General features: G+C 60.3%; 1 protein-coding gene across 1 annotated transcript in view; it reads right to left on the bottom strand.

Annotated features, from left to right (window-relative positions):
• The window catches only part of LOC137456062 (hydrocephalus-inducing protein homolog), an 83687-nt gene that overhangs the window by 39093 nt on the left and 31565 nt on the right, over positions 1 to 13029 (bottom strand). The window contains exons 18-26 of the mRNA XM_068167350.1: positions 12441 to 12676; positions 11546 to 11646; positions 10673 to 10808; positions 8614 to 8778; positions 7522 to 7674; positions 5772 to 6010; positions 3620 to 3875; positions 1132 to 1275; positions 122 to 265 (exon numbers count right to left, since the gene is read on the bottom strand). Coding sequence (XP_068023451.1) covers positions 122 to 265; positions 1132 to 1275; positions 3620 to 3875; positions 5772 to 6010; positions 7522 to 7674; positions 8614 to 8778; positions 10673 to 10808; positions 11546 to 11646; positions 12441 to 12676 — 1574 coding nt within the window. The remainder of the gene's footprint in view (positions 1 to 121; positions 266 to 1131; positions 1276 to 3619; positions 3876 to 5771; positions 6011 to 7521; positions 7675 to 8613; positions 8779 to 10672; positions 10809 to 11545; positions 11647 to 12440; positions 12677 to 13029) is intronic.

Here is a 13029-nt window from a genome sequence, read left to right as displayed (position 1 = left end):
CAGCTCAGGCTCACTGCTGGCTCTGCAGAAGCTTCTCTCCTGGAGGCCCTCCCAGCAGGAGCACACCACCACACTGCTCCCTCTTCACACTCCAGCAGCAGCAAGGCCCAGGGCTGCTCACCTGAGCATCTGCAGGCAGGGGCTGCTGCTCCACATCACAGAGAGAGAAGGGCTGCCCTAAGGCCAGCACCAAGCTGAGGGGCAGGGGGCAGATGTTCTTCAAAGCCAGAGGCTGGGCCAGAGGAGTTAGGACATCCCCTGCTTGCTGCAAGCACAGGAGAGAAGCATCACTCACCCCCAAGTGCCCAGGGCCCTCCTTCCCCACCCACTGCCTTTCCAAACCCTTCAGCCCCCAGAGCTCCCAACAGCTCCTCTGGACTCTTTGGATAGGTTTCTCCCCTTCTGGAAGGGCTTTCTCCAAGCACAGCAGATGCTGCTGCTGGCTGCAAACCACAGCACTGCCCAGGGGGAACAGCCTCAGGAATGTGCAGGGAACAGGCCCCTGAGAGGAGGCAGCTGCTGCTAAGAGATCCAGCCCATCTGATTGCAGTGGCCTGTCCTCTCCTGGGGACAGCAGCACAAGAGGAGTTCCAGTCACCTACACTCATGCCTCTAGGAGCCTCCTAAGGCCAGGGGTGCTGGGCAGAGGAGACAAGCAAGCAGGATGCAGCAGAGAGCCTGCAGGAGCCTAAGGCTGGCTTTGAGTATGCACAGCCAGCCAGCAACCTCCAGGCTCCTGCTGCCCCTGCTACAGTGCCAAGATGCTCAGGGGCCTGGAGCAGCTCTGGGAGGAGCTGAGAGCCCTGGGGCTCTTGATCCTGGAGAAGAGCAGCCCCAGAGGGGATCTGATCAGTGCTCAGCAAGAGCTAAAGGGTGGGGGACAAGAGCTTGGGGCCACTCTCCTCAGTGGTGCCACACCAACAAGAGCAAAGCAGTGCTGCTGAGGCTGTTGCCAGCCCCAGGGCAGCAAAGAATGAGCTCAGTGCTAACAGCAAAAGCTTGGTCCTGCTGCAGTCAACAGCCAAAGCCCTGGGGACTCAGAGCAGCTCTCTTCCCTCCTCCTTTGAAGCCAAGCACAGCCACAGCTTCCAGCCAGCAGGTCCAGGGCCAGGATGCCAGCCAGACACTCACCTTCTCCACCTGGAAAGTGATTGCTGTGGAGGACATCTGCAGGGCAGGAGCAATGAATTGGCAGCTGAGCTCCACCTGCAGGATCTGGGTGCTCCTGGCCTCGCTGCCCACCGCGGCCTGGCACAGCAGCTGCTCCCTCACCGCCTGCAGGAGAAGCCACAGGGCACATGGGGGCTGCCAGCAGGGTGGCCAGAGGACAGCCTGCATCTGCCAGCCACCAGCCACGGCCCTGCCACTACCCCCCTCACTGCTGGTTTCCCCTTGCCCTCCACAGCTTGTGCTGCATCCCCTTTCTCCTGCACTCCAGTGGCCATCAGGCTGCAGCCAACAGCCACAAACAGCTCTGGGGAGGCTTGTGCTGCCAGGGACAATCCCTGCCCCAAAGGGTTCTTCCTTTGATGTGCCCCAGTGCTGAGCACAGTGCTACAGAAAGCTGGAGGAGCTGATGGAATGAAGATGGAGATGGAACTGGGCAGAAAAACAGGAGACAGAAAGGCCAAGGGCAGTCAGCTCTGCCTTGGAAGCTCAGTGGAAATGATTCCTGAGGAGGAACAACCCCTGCCCCAGCACAGCTGAGGCCTTGGCCTGCTGGGAGCTTGCAGCTCTGCAGACAGGGACCTGGGAGTGCTGCTGGAGAGCAAGTTGCCCACGAGCCAGCAAGCTGCCCTTGTGTCCAAGAAGGCCAAGAGGATTCCTGAAGGAGACTGTGGCCAGCAGGCTCTCCTCCCCCTCCATCCTGCCCTGCTGAGGCCACAGCTGGGTCCAGTTTGGGGCTGCCCAGTTCAAAGTAGTCAGGGAACTACTGAAGAGAGCCCAGTAAAGACTACAAAGATGCTGAGGAGCCTGGAGCACCTCTCTGAGGAGGAAAGGCTGAGACCTGGAGCTGCTGAGCCTGGAGCATCACAGAATCACACAGAAGAACAGAAGGCTCTGAGCTGGAAGGGACCTCCAAAGGTCTTCTAGTCCAACCCCCTCAAAAAGAAGAGCAGCCCCAGAGCAGATCTTCTTCATGCTCAGCAAGAGCTAAAGGGTGAGGGGCAAGAGGATGGAGGCACCTGGCCAACCTGCTGTGGGTGCCCCTGCTGTAGCAGGGGGATTGGGCTGGCTGATCCCCAGAGGTCCCTTCCAACCTCCCCCATGCTGGGATTCTGTGACCCACAGGAACCCCCCCACAGGCAGATGCCTTCAGGTCAAGGAGGGATCACTCCCCACTAGGATGCCTCCTGCCCTCCTTCCCAGAGCTGCTTTGAAAAGAGACCTCCCCAGGACAGAGCTGCCTTGCAGGTCCCAGCAAAGTCCTCTCTCAAGCTGGATGGGCTCACAGCCAAGCCTTGCTCTGGACAGCTCCTGGGATCACTTCTCCACTGCTCGCTCTTTCCTCTGCTACAGCACCACAACCCAACTCCTCCCAGAGCTCTTGGCTCTGACTGCAGGGCCAGGCAGGCACAGCTGGCTGCACAGAGCCCCTGCCAGCTTTCCAGGGAGACATTCTCACCACTGCACTCAACAGCTTGGTGCCTTTTGCTCCTCCTCAGCAAAACCTTTGGGCTCAGAACTGCATGGGGACAGCCCCAATACAGCCACCCAGGTGAGCAACGAAGTCTTCTTCAAGCCACTCTTGAGGCAAGCCTTTAGAACACCCTTCAAAACATGAACATCAGCAGGAGCTTCCTCTAGAGCTGTTCCACAGAGAATCATCTCATGGCTTGCCTTGGCTTGGCAGGGACCATTCAAGGTCATCCAGTCCAAGCCCTCTCCACTTCAACCTCTGTGCTGCTGGAGCTCAGCAGTGCACATCAGGGTGCAGCTCCTCTGCAGAGCTGCATTCCCCTGGCAGAAGGCTCCAGGCAGGAGGAGGCCCAGCGACCCATCCAAGGGTGCTGGCAAGACCTGGCTGCCCTTGGCACAGCAGGGCTGGCTGGGAGCCTGGGGCAAGTGTCACTGTTCCCAGGAAAGCAAGTTAAGCTGCCAGTTGCAGTGGTGCCATGGGGATGAACATCCCTGATCAGCAGAGCTGGCACTGGGCTCCTTCCTCTCCTCCAGCACTTGGTGCCAGACAAGGCCTCTGCCCATCTTTGTCTGCAGAGGAGAAATGCTGCAGCTCCAGCCACTGCCTGCCCTGCTGGCTTCCCCCAGACACAGGAAACCTGCCCTCCTGCCTTCCTTTCTGCCTCTGCTCCCAGGCTGTGAGTCACTTCTTCTCTCTGCCCTTCCCTCCTGCCTCAGCACCTGGCACCTTGGCACCTGCCACAGCAGCAGCTGCCTTCAGCCCCTGCTTTGGTAGCAGCAAGTGCTGCAGGATGGAACACAGAGCAGCCCCAGCCACTGATGGTGGCCAGCAAGGAAAGCAGAGGACTCTGCCAGGGGGAACCTGTGGCCTTCAAACACTCTCTTGCTCACATTCTCAGGCCAGTGCCAGGGGGCTGCAGGACAAGTCCCAGGGGAGGTGATCTGATGGGGAAGGCTCAGCCCTTGTGAGGGACCTCACCTGGGGAGTGCTGGAGAAGCCTTCCAGCATCACCTCCATCGTTTGGCCTGGCCTCAGCTCCATCCTCTTGGGCCGAAGCTGAAACACAGGGCAGGCAGCAGGGGGGCCCTGGGAGGAAGCTTTGCCCTTGGTGCTGCTGAGGGAAGGCAGCCAACGGCGCTGGCCAGGCGGGGAGCAACCTCCCACGGTCCAGCGGAGCCGCTGGGTGCGGCAGCCTCGGTTGGTGACCCTGGAGCTGTAACAGCAGGGAGCCAGGCTGCAAGAGGAGCAGAGATGGAAAAGATCAGGAGAGCTGCTACTGCCCAGCACTCACCCAGCTGCTGCTGCTGCTGTCTGACCACACAGCTGGCAATGGAACCACCTCTGAACTGCTGACCTAGCTCAAACCTTCAGCGGGAGCCAGCCCTTGCCTACCCCTGAGCTTCTCCCCACCCAGCAGCAGCTCTGGTTGTGCCCAGCCAGGGAAAGCTTCCTGAAGCACATCCTCTCAGCTGCTGTGGGCAGAGCAGCACCAGCCCCTGCTGCTTCACACTCAGCAGAGTTTTAGCAAAGGGCTGCCTGAGGGTCAGGCTGGATCAGACCCTGAGCTGGCCTGACCTGGCTGCAAGCCCCTATGACAAGAGGGATCTGGAGGTGCTGGAAGGTGTCCAGGGAAGGGCCACGAGGATGAGCAGAGGGCTGGAGCACCTCTCCTATGGGGACAGACTGAAGGAGTTGGGGCTGTTCAGTCTGCAGAAGAGAAGGCTCCCAGGTGACCTCATTGTGGCCTTCCAGGATCTGAAAGGGGCTACAGGAAGGCTGGGGAGGGACTGCTCAGGATCTCAGGCAGTGATAGGACTAGGGGGAATGGAATGAAGCTGGAGGTGGGGAGATTCAGGCTGGAGGTGAGGAGGAAGTTCTTCCCCATGAGAGTGGTGAAGCCCTGGAATGGGTTGTCCAGGGAGGTGGTTGGGGCCCTGTCCCTGGAGGTGTTTAAGCCCAGGCTGGATGAGGCTCTGGCCAGGCTGATCTAGTGTGGGGTGTCCCTGCCCATGGCAGGGGGGTTGGAACTGGCTGATCCTTGTGGTCCTTTCCAACCCTGACTGATCCTGTGATACTAAGCAGATGGAGGAACAGCTTCAGGCCACTGCAGCTTCCCCTGGGCAGCTGCTGCCTCAGTTGGCTTCCTCTGCAGATGCCAGTGGGGAGCTGCAGGGTGTGGACTCCTCAGGGCCCGCCCGTGGCAGGAGGGTTGGAACCAGATGATCCCTTCCAAACCAAACCATTCTAGGATCCTATCTGGTGGTCAGGGCACCACTGGCTTCGCTGGTGGGGGGCCCTGGCATCCCTTTCATGCCTCCATCCTTTAGGAAGCATCCAGCCCTCATCAGCCTCTGCTGACCAGAGCAGCTGGGCTTGTGTTTGAGACAGAGCACTGAGCCTAAGAACATGGATCACCAGGAGTGTGGCTGAGAGGAGCAGGGCAGCCAGCCCAGCTCTGGCTGCTGAGGAAACAGAGCCACAGCCAGAGATGAACAACCAGAGCCAGACAGAAACCCAAGGGAATGTCCCATGGGAATGGAAGTTCCTTCCTGGAAAGAAAGCCCAAGTGCAGCTGGGCAGACATGGCCACCCTTTGCTCCAGGAAACCCCTCCAGGGATGGGGACTCCAGCACTGCCCTGGGCAGCCTGGGCCAGGCCTTGTCCCTTAGGGGAAGAATTTGTTCCTCATGTCCAACCTAAACCTCCCCTGGAGCAACCTGAGGCCATCTTCTCTCCTCCTATCCCTTGTTCCTTGGGAGAAGAGCCCAACCCCCACCTGGCTCCAGCCTCCTTCCAGGCTCTTGTAGACAGCACTGAGGTCTCCCCTCAGCCTCCTCTTCACCCCCAGTTCCCTCAGCTGCTCCTCCCCAGCCCTGTTCTCCAGAGCCTTCCCCAGCTTTCTTGCCCTTCCCTGGACACGCTCCAGCCCCTCACTGCCCTTCCTGGAGCGAGGAGCCCAAACCTGAGCCCAGGGCTCCGACTGTATCCTCAGCGGTGCCCAGCACAGGGCACAAGCCCTGCCCTGCTCCTGCTGGGCTTCAGCCTGAAGAATCCCTGGGGCTGCCCTGGAAGAGCCAGGAGCTTCTCCTGGCTGAGCCCCCGGCAGCAGCAGGAGCTGAGGGACACCTACCTGAAGCGAGTGCCCAGGCTGAGCTGCGGAGCCAAGGGCCTGTCGAGGACGATGGTGCTGCCGACGCCGAGCGCCCGCACGGGGATGCCGTAGCCACGGCTGTGCTCCACCAGCAGCTGCACCTCGGCCTGGAACTGCCCCGTGTCGTCCAGCTGGGCTGTGACAGACACAGACACCTGGCCCTCGGGGGGGATCACTCCTCGGCTGGGCTCAACCCTCCAGCACCAGCCTCTGCCAGACTGCAAGACAAGGCAGAGCCCAGCTGAGGCCAGGAGCCACAGCCCTCGGTCTCTTGTGGGCTGGAGGAGCGAGGATGTGAGGGCAACAAACCAGAAGGGCTTCCTTTGCCTGCAGCTGAGCTAGGGGGGCTGCAAGCAGCACCTCTGCAGGAGCTGACACCCCCCCTGTGCCACCCTCCTCTCACAGACTCCCCTCATTAGCCACCACCTCACCAGCCCCAGAGACACTCGGCCTCAAGAGAAGGTTGTTTCCTCCTCCAGCCTCCTTGCAGGGAGTGCTCCCTGGCCAGCAGGACATGCACTGGCATGCAGATCTGCAGCTCCCAAGGCTCCAGCGTGGGGGCAGTGGGACATGCTCCACATTTCAGGGCTGTGCTTGGGACAACAGGCCCTGCCCAGCCCAAACCCTGCAGCATCCCTGGAGAGGTTTTGCCCTTTGGAACAGGAGGCAGCAATGTGCTGGCAGGCTGGGCACGAGCCAAGCACATTGCATTGGGCAGGAGCCAGGGGAAGGCAGCTGGAGTTTCCAGCCTGGCAGCACTGAGCTCTCACAGGACAGCTGCTAGAAATCTCCCTCTTGGAGTTTCCAACTAGCCCTCTTGGCCTCTCACTACAAGTCCTAGTCAAAAGTCTGTCCCCAGCTTTCTTAGAGGCCTCTTTAAGCACTGACAAGCTGCAAGAAGTTGACTTTCCTCCAGCAAATCCCAGGGAGAAGATCAGAGAGTCACAGAATGCTTTGGCATGGAAGGGACCTTCAACTAGTTCCAAGCCCCTGACCTGGGCAGGGACAGCTTCAACTAAAGCAGCTTGCTCAAAGCCCTGTCCTCAGTTCAAAGCTGAAGGACCTGGCATTGCTCAGCCTGGAGAAAAGGAGGCTGAGGGGAGACCTTCTGGCTCTCTACACCTCCCTGAAAGGAGGCTGGAGCCAGGTGGGGTTCAGTCTCTCCTCCCAGGTACAAGCCATAGGACAAGAGGCAATGGCCTCCAGTTGCACCAGGGCAGGTTGAGGGTGGCCATGAGCAACAATTCCTTCCCTTGAGGGCTGCCAAGGCCTGGCCCAGGCTGCCCTAGGCAGGGGTAGAGTCCCCATCCCTGGAGGGATTTCAAAGCCTTGGAGCTGTGGTGCTGAGGGCCACGGTTCAGTGCTGAGCTGGCAGTGCTGGGCTGAGGCTTGGCCTGGAGGATCTGAAAGGTCTTTTCCAACCCAAGGCATTCTGTGATCCCAGAGCTCCAAACCCATGACTCTCACAGCCAGAGACCTTCCACAAAGGAAAGGGGCAGCTTGGAAACAGGCTCCAGGCTCACTGCTGCTCAAACATCTCCTCAAGCTCTGGGCTCCTGAGGGCTGCCCCAGCTGAACCTGCCCCCACAGCCAGGCTCCTCTGGCCACCTGGGGGTGGAAGATCTTGCTTGCTCTCTCAGGCAGCCAGCTGGAAAGGCTCCAGAGGAGAACTGAGCCCCGGGTGGCCACAGAGCAGCCATTGCCACTGGAAGCCTCTCCAGATACTCACCACCTCTGCCTGGAAGGCTGCAGGGATGGGGCTCTGATTGCAGAGCTGCAGACACCGGGAGGCCTCCTGCAGAACTTGGATGCTGCCAAAATCGAGCTGGCTGGGCTGCACAGAGACAACTGGGCCCTCTCCAGTGCTCACCAAAGAGACCTTCTGCTCCAGGGAGGAGAGAGGAAAAACACCATGGGGAAAGCTGGCAAGGGTCAGACAGCTCTGAGGCTGCTCCTGGATGGGGGAGAGCTCTGCCTGCTGGAAGTTGGCAGTGTTGGAAGCCTGAAGCAGGAGGCCTGCAGCAAGGGTGGGCTCTGGAGGGACCCCAGCTGAAAGCCACAAGCTGCTGTTGTCAGGGGGAAAGAAAGCAGCCTGCCCAGGCTGCAGTCTCTCCAGCAGCTCTCCTTCCTCTGCCCTGTGCCTGCTCCCAGCCCTGCTGCTGCTCAGCCTTGCCCCAAACCACTCTCCCTGGCTTCTGCTGCTGCACAGCCAGGCTTGGGCAGCAGCTTTTGGAACACTCCCAAAGCTACCCCTTGAGCAGCAGCCCTAGCTGGCACCAAGCTGGCTCTGCAGAGGAGAGATCATGGAAGCTGCTGCTCTGCTTTGTGCTCTGGGGTAATCCTGGCACCACCTGAGGAACAGAGCTGATGGCAGCACTCCAGCAGCCTTTTGGTCTCTTGAGCCAAAGCAGTGTTCTTGCAGAAGCAGCAAAGAGCACTGGAGGTGGCAGCTGGATCCCTTTGCTGCAGCACCTTCTCACTCATTCCAGAGCCAGCCTTTGCTTCAGCAGCACTCTGGGCTGTCCCTGGGTGCTCCTCCCCAAGACCCCCAAGGAAGCAGCAGTTGCTGGTCCTCTCCTAAGAGCAGAGGAGGAGAGGCAGGGACAGTGCTGGCTCCTTCCCCCATCTGCCCTGTCCCCAGTGCACTGCTGTGGCACACACTCTGATCACCCTCCCAGAGGGCACCACGCTGCCTCTCCTCTCCCCCTCACCCAGTGCCAGGGATCCCTGTGGTACAAGCCCCCTTTGCCCTGCAAGAAGCCTTGTACACCTCAGGCTCCAGCAAGCCCTGTGGCACGGAGCAGGCCCCTCCAGCACTCACCAGGGGGTGTCCTGCACGCCCAAAGACGGCCACACGGGCAGGAGTGTGCTGCTCTCCTGGCACCTGGGCCTCCAGGGTCAGTGGCACCTCCACGGAGCTGTGAGGCTGAATGATCCCACAGGGCATGGGGCTGGAGTACAGCACAGCAGCATCCTCCTGGTGCTTCTGGAAGGGGCAGGGGCACAGAAGGGGCTGGGCTGAAAGGGATCTTTCAAGCTCCTCCAGTCCAAGCCCCCTGCACTGAGCAGGGACAGCTGCAACTGGAGCAGACTGCTCAGCACCCCTGACAGCCTGGCCTGGAAAGGTTCCAGGGAGGGGCACTCTCACCTCCCTGGGCACCCTGGGCAGGCTCTCACCACCTTCAGAGTGAAAAAATGTCTTCCTCTTATCCAGTCTACATCTCCCTCTCTTAGTTCAAGCCATCCCCTCTCCCAACAGGCTCTGAAAAGCCACCAGAAGCTCTCCCTGGAGCCTTCTCCTCTCCAGGCTCAACAGCCCCAACTCTCCCAGCCTGGCCTCACAGCAGAGGGCTTCCAGGCCTCCCAGCATTGCTGTGGCCTCCTCCAGCCGGTCCCTGAATGTGCTGAGGACTCCAGAGCTGCCCCAGCACTGCAGGGGGGGGTCTCAGCAGAGGGGCAGAATCTCCTCCCTGCCCCTGCTGCCCACTGCTGGGGACCAGCCCAGGGCACAGCTGGCTCTGGGCTGGTACTGCACAATGCCAGCTCAGGAGCAGCTTGGCAGCCCTCAGTATCCTCAGGGGCTTCTCCATAGGGCTGCTCTCCAGCCTGGGTTGATCCTGGCAATCAAAGGTTACTGCAGAGGGAACTTGTAGAAAAATGTCAACCCTTAAGGTGTGCACAGCAGCAACTCACAAAGAGTTTGAAATCCCTGGCAGGAAGGCACAGAATGAAAGGCAAGACTTGGATGGCCTCAGCATCCTCAGGGGGTCCCAAAGCTGCTGCACTCACAAATCTCCCTGCTTGGGCTGGCAGAGCAGCTTCTCACCACCCTCTGAGTTCTCCTGCATGACAGCACCCCAGAGCCAGAGCGCAAACTGCTTCCCAAAGAGCTGCCTACATTTGTCTCAATTGCTGCCTAAAGTTGATCCTCAGGAAGGTTCCCATTTCCCTGCTTCCTGAGCTTACATTTGGGCAGCTGAGAGAGACTGAATCTTGGCTCTCTTGATGGGACTCAACAAAGGTAAAATCACCTTTGCTGCTTGCCCAGGCAATAGCTGATGTGTATTGGGAGCAGCCACTGGGATGCCTCTCAGGAAGGTGCAGAGATAAGCAGACTGCAGCTGTCCTGGAAACGGGCAGAGGCCACTGCTATCCCTGCTCTCTGGAACACACACCTCTGAAAAGCTGTTCCACAGATCTGAGCAACTACTGGCTCAGGAGAAGGCCAAGGCAGGAAGAGGCCAAGGCAGGAGGAGGCCAAGAGAGGGGAAGGCCAAGAGAGGGGAAGGCCAAGGCAGGAGGAGCCAAGGCAGGAGGAGGCCAAGGCAGCAGGCAGGACAATGCTGCTCTGAAGGAAAACGGAGAGCATACCAGGAGAGGGAAAATGACAGAGACCCTGGAAGAAGCAGACCAAAAGGAACCCTCTCTCCATGTCCTAAGTTGTGCCTGCTACAACTCATGGAGCTGAAGAGGCTGCTCAGAGGACAGCAATGACCTCTCCTCTACAGCCAAAGCTGCAGCACCCTTCCTCCACAGACCCAAACTGTCTTGGGGGGTGAGGGGGGTGCCAATAGAATTCCTCTTCTCTCTCTCCCTATTTTCTCTCTCTCTCCCCTTCTGATCCATCCACTTTATTTGTGTACTACATAGCCTAGCTGTTGCTATTTTGGCCTCCTCTGTGCCTCTAATTTCCTAACACAGGAATATTCACAAGAACTGAGGCTCTTTCCCTCTCCAGACCAAGACAGTGGGTTCCTGTTCCCAGCAAACCTGTAGGATGGACTGGAAAGCATCAAGGTCTCTCTCTCCCAAAGCCCTTTTCTCCCCAGCACAGCCTGGCTGAGCCCTGGGGGCAGGAGGTGGGTGGGGGTGATGCCAACCTGAGGCAGCAGTGCATAGCAGCCTGGCAGGTCGCTGTCGTTCACCAGGGGCAGCAGCTGCTGGGCAGGGAGCTGCAGGTAGCAGCGGCCGAAGGTCACCACGGGCTTGGGCACTCGCAGAGCAGGAACCACACACCTGGGCAGAGAGAGGGCCAGAGGCAATGGAGACACTGGCAGAGGAGAGGCTGCTTGACCCCTCAGGGGGCATGGAAGGGAGCAGAACACAGCTGCCTAGAGCAGAGTGGCTGCAAATTGCCACCAGCAGCCTGGCCTGGATCAGCAACCCCGTGGCCAGCAGGAGCAGGGCAGGGATCGGCCCCCTGGGCTCAGCACTGCTGAGGCCACCCCTCACATCCTGGCAGCAGTTTAGGGCCCCTCCAAGAAGGGCATTGAGGGGCTGGAGCGGGTCCAGAGAAGGGCAACACAGCTGGGGAAGGGTCTGGAGAACAGGGCTGGGCAGGAGCAGAGCTGCTGGGAGCAACTGGCGGCGTTTAGCCTGCAGCAAAGGAGGCAGAGCAGAGCCCTCCTGGCTCTCCACATGTCCCTGAAAGGAGGCTGGAGCCAGCTGGGGCTTGGGCTCTGCTCCCCAGGAACGAGTGACAGCACAAGAGAAATGGCCCCAGGCTGTGCCAGGGGAGGGGCAGTGCCAAGCAGCCATAGAATTGCTGTGTCCTTTAGGAAAAGGCTCAGGGCCAGGCCTGGCCATTCTGGGATGATGCTCCTCCAGGGGGCTGCCTGCAAGCCCTGCTGCTCCCAGCTCTGGCTGGGCAGAACCAGCTCATGATGCAAGGCTCCTCCTGTGGAGCTGGAGCCAGCAAACCACATGCAAGGGGCTGGATGCACCAAGAGACCCTGCAAGGAAAGTGCTGGTACCTGGCTGTGAGGGGCAGTGACAGCAGCTCCTGGCCCACACCATCCACATCCACCACCAGAGCCAGCTCATACAAGCCCTGGGTGTTGGAGCACAGGGTGACCTGGGGGGAGAGCAAAGCCCCAAACACTTCAGCACCCCCACAGCTGCTGCCTTTCCATTCCCAGGCCATGGGAAGCAAGGGAGGCCTTGGCCCTGGTGCTGCTCCATCTGCAGAGCACAGGCCCTGGCAGCACCACAAGGCTGCTGGCAAGAGCTGCTTGCAGAAGTGCCTGTGGCAGCTCCCAGGCCATGGGTGAGAGGAATGCAGGCCCCAGCAGGGCCAGCTGCCACTCAGCACTGCATGGCCAGGGAACAGCAGCAGTGCAGGGCAGAGCTGCTGCCTCCAGCAGAACCACTGCAGCTGTGCAGGGGGAAGCTGCTGCAGAAGCTTGGCCCAGCAGAACCTGCTCAGCTCACAGCCACCACAGCTTCTGCAGTCCCCCTGCAGAGCACTGCAGGGAATCCAACTCATCCTGCCCACAGCACAGGAGGAAGAAGAGCAGGCAGAGAAGCTAACTGCTTCCTACAGCCACATCTCTCCCTGCAACAGCCTCCTGCTGCCCTCAGCCTTCCTCTGCCCAGCTGCAGGCCAAGGAATCAGCCTAAGCAGCTCTGAAAGCCTCAGCAGTGGCTTCTGGCCTGGAGCCTGGGGGGCAGGAGCTGCAGCTTCTGCCTGCAGGCTCCAAAGGCTGCTCCAAAGGCAAGTCCCAGAGCAGCACAGCTCCCAACAGCCCAGCCCTGCTGCAGGGCTCTGCCTGGCCTCCCCCTCCCAGCCAGCAGCACTGAAGCCCTCTCCCAGAGCAGGGCAGCCTCAGCCCCAGCTGCTGAAGCCCCTCTGGCCCCACTGCTCCCTACCTGGATGTCCTGGAAGCTCAGGGCAGGGATGGTGCCTCTGCCAGGGCTGATGGTGAACTCACAGGGCCTGAGGCACCTCCTGGCTCTCTTCTTCCAGGAGGGCAGAGAGTTGTCCAGCACCTGGGCAGTGCTGGGCACGCTGGGCTCTGCCACACCGTCCCCGGGCACACGGAGGGTGAAGGCCACAGGCACCAGGGAGGTGTTGGTCAGGCGACAGAACAGGCTGTGAGGGAAGCCTAGGAGAAAGGACACAGCTCTGCACCTCTGCACACAGCTCCTCTGCCTCCTGCAGGCAATCTCCTGACATGCTCAGGCTGCCCCTGGCCTCTGGCTCTCTTCCCTCTGAGCTGCAGCTGCCGCGGAAGCCAAGCAGCTCTGTGCTGGCACTGCTGGGGGACAACAAGTTCCCCATCGGGCAGCCAGGGGCCCTCCTGGCCAAGAAGGCCAAGGCTGCTCTCAGCAGAGGGTGGCCAGCAGGGCACAGCAAGCACCAGGAGCCTGCAGCTGCAAAGGCCTTCTCCAGGCCAGCAGCTGGAGAGGACTCTTCTCCTCTTGGATCCCAGGCTGCTGCCTGCTGGCAGCCCTCTGG

This window comes from Melanerpes formicivorus, unplaced genomic scaffold (assembly GCF_026170545.1).
Source record: "Melanerpes formicivorus ecotype bairdi unplaced genomic scaffold, bMelFor1.0.p_v2 SCAF_115, whole genome shotgun sequence".
NCBI lineage: Eukaryota > Metazoa > Chordata > Aves > Piciformes > Picidae > Melanerpes > Melanerpes formicivorus.
The sequence above is the reverse complement of the archived record's forward strand: the minus strand, read 5'-3'. Positions and strand labels throughout refer to the sequence as shown.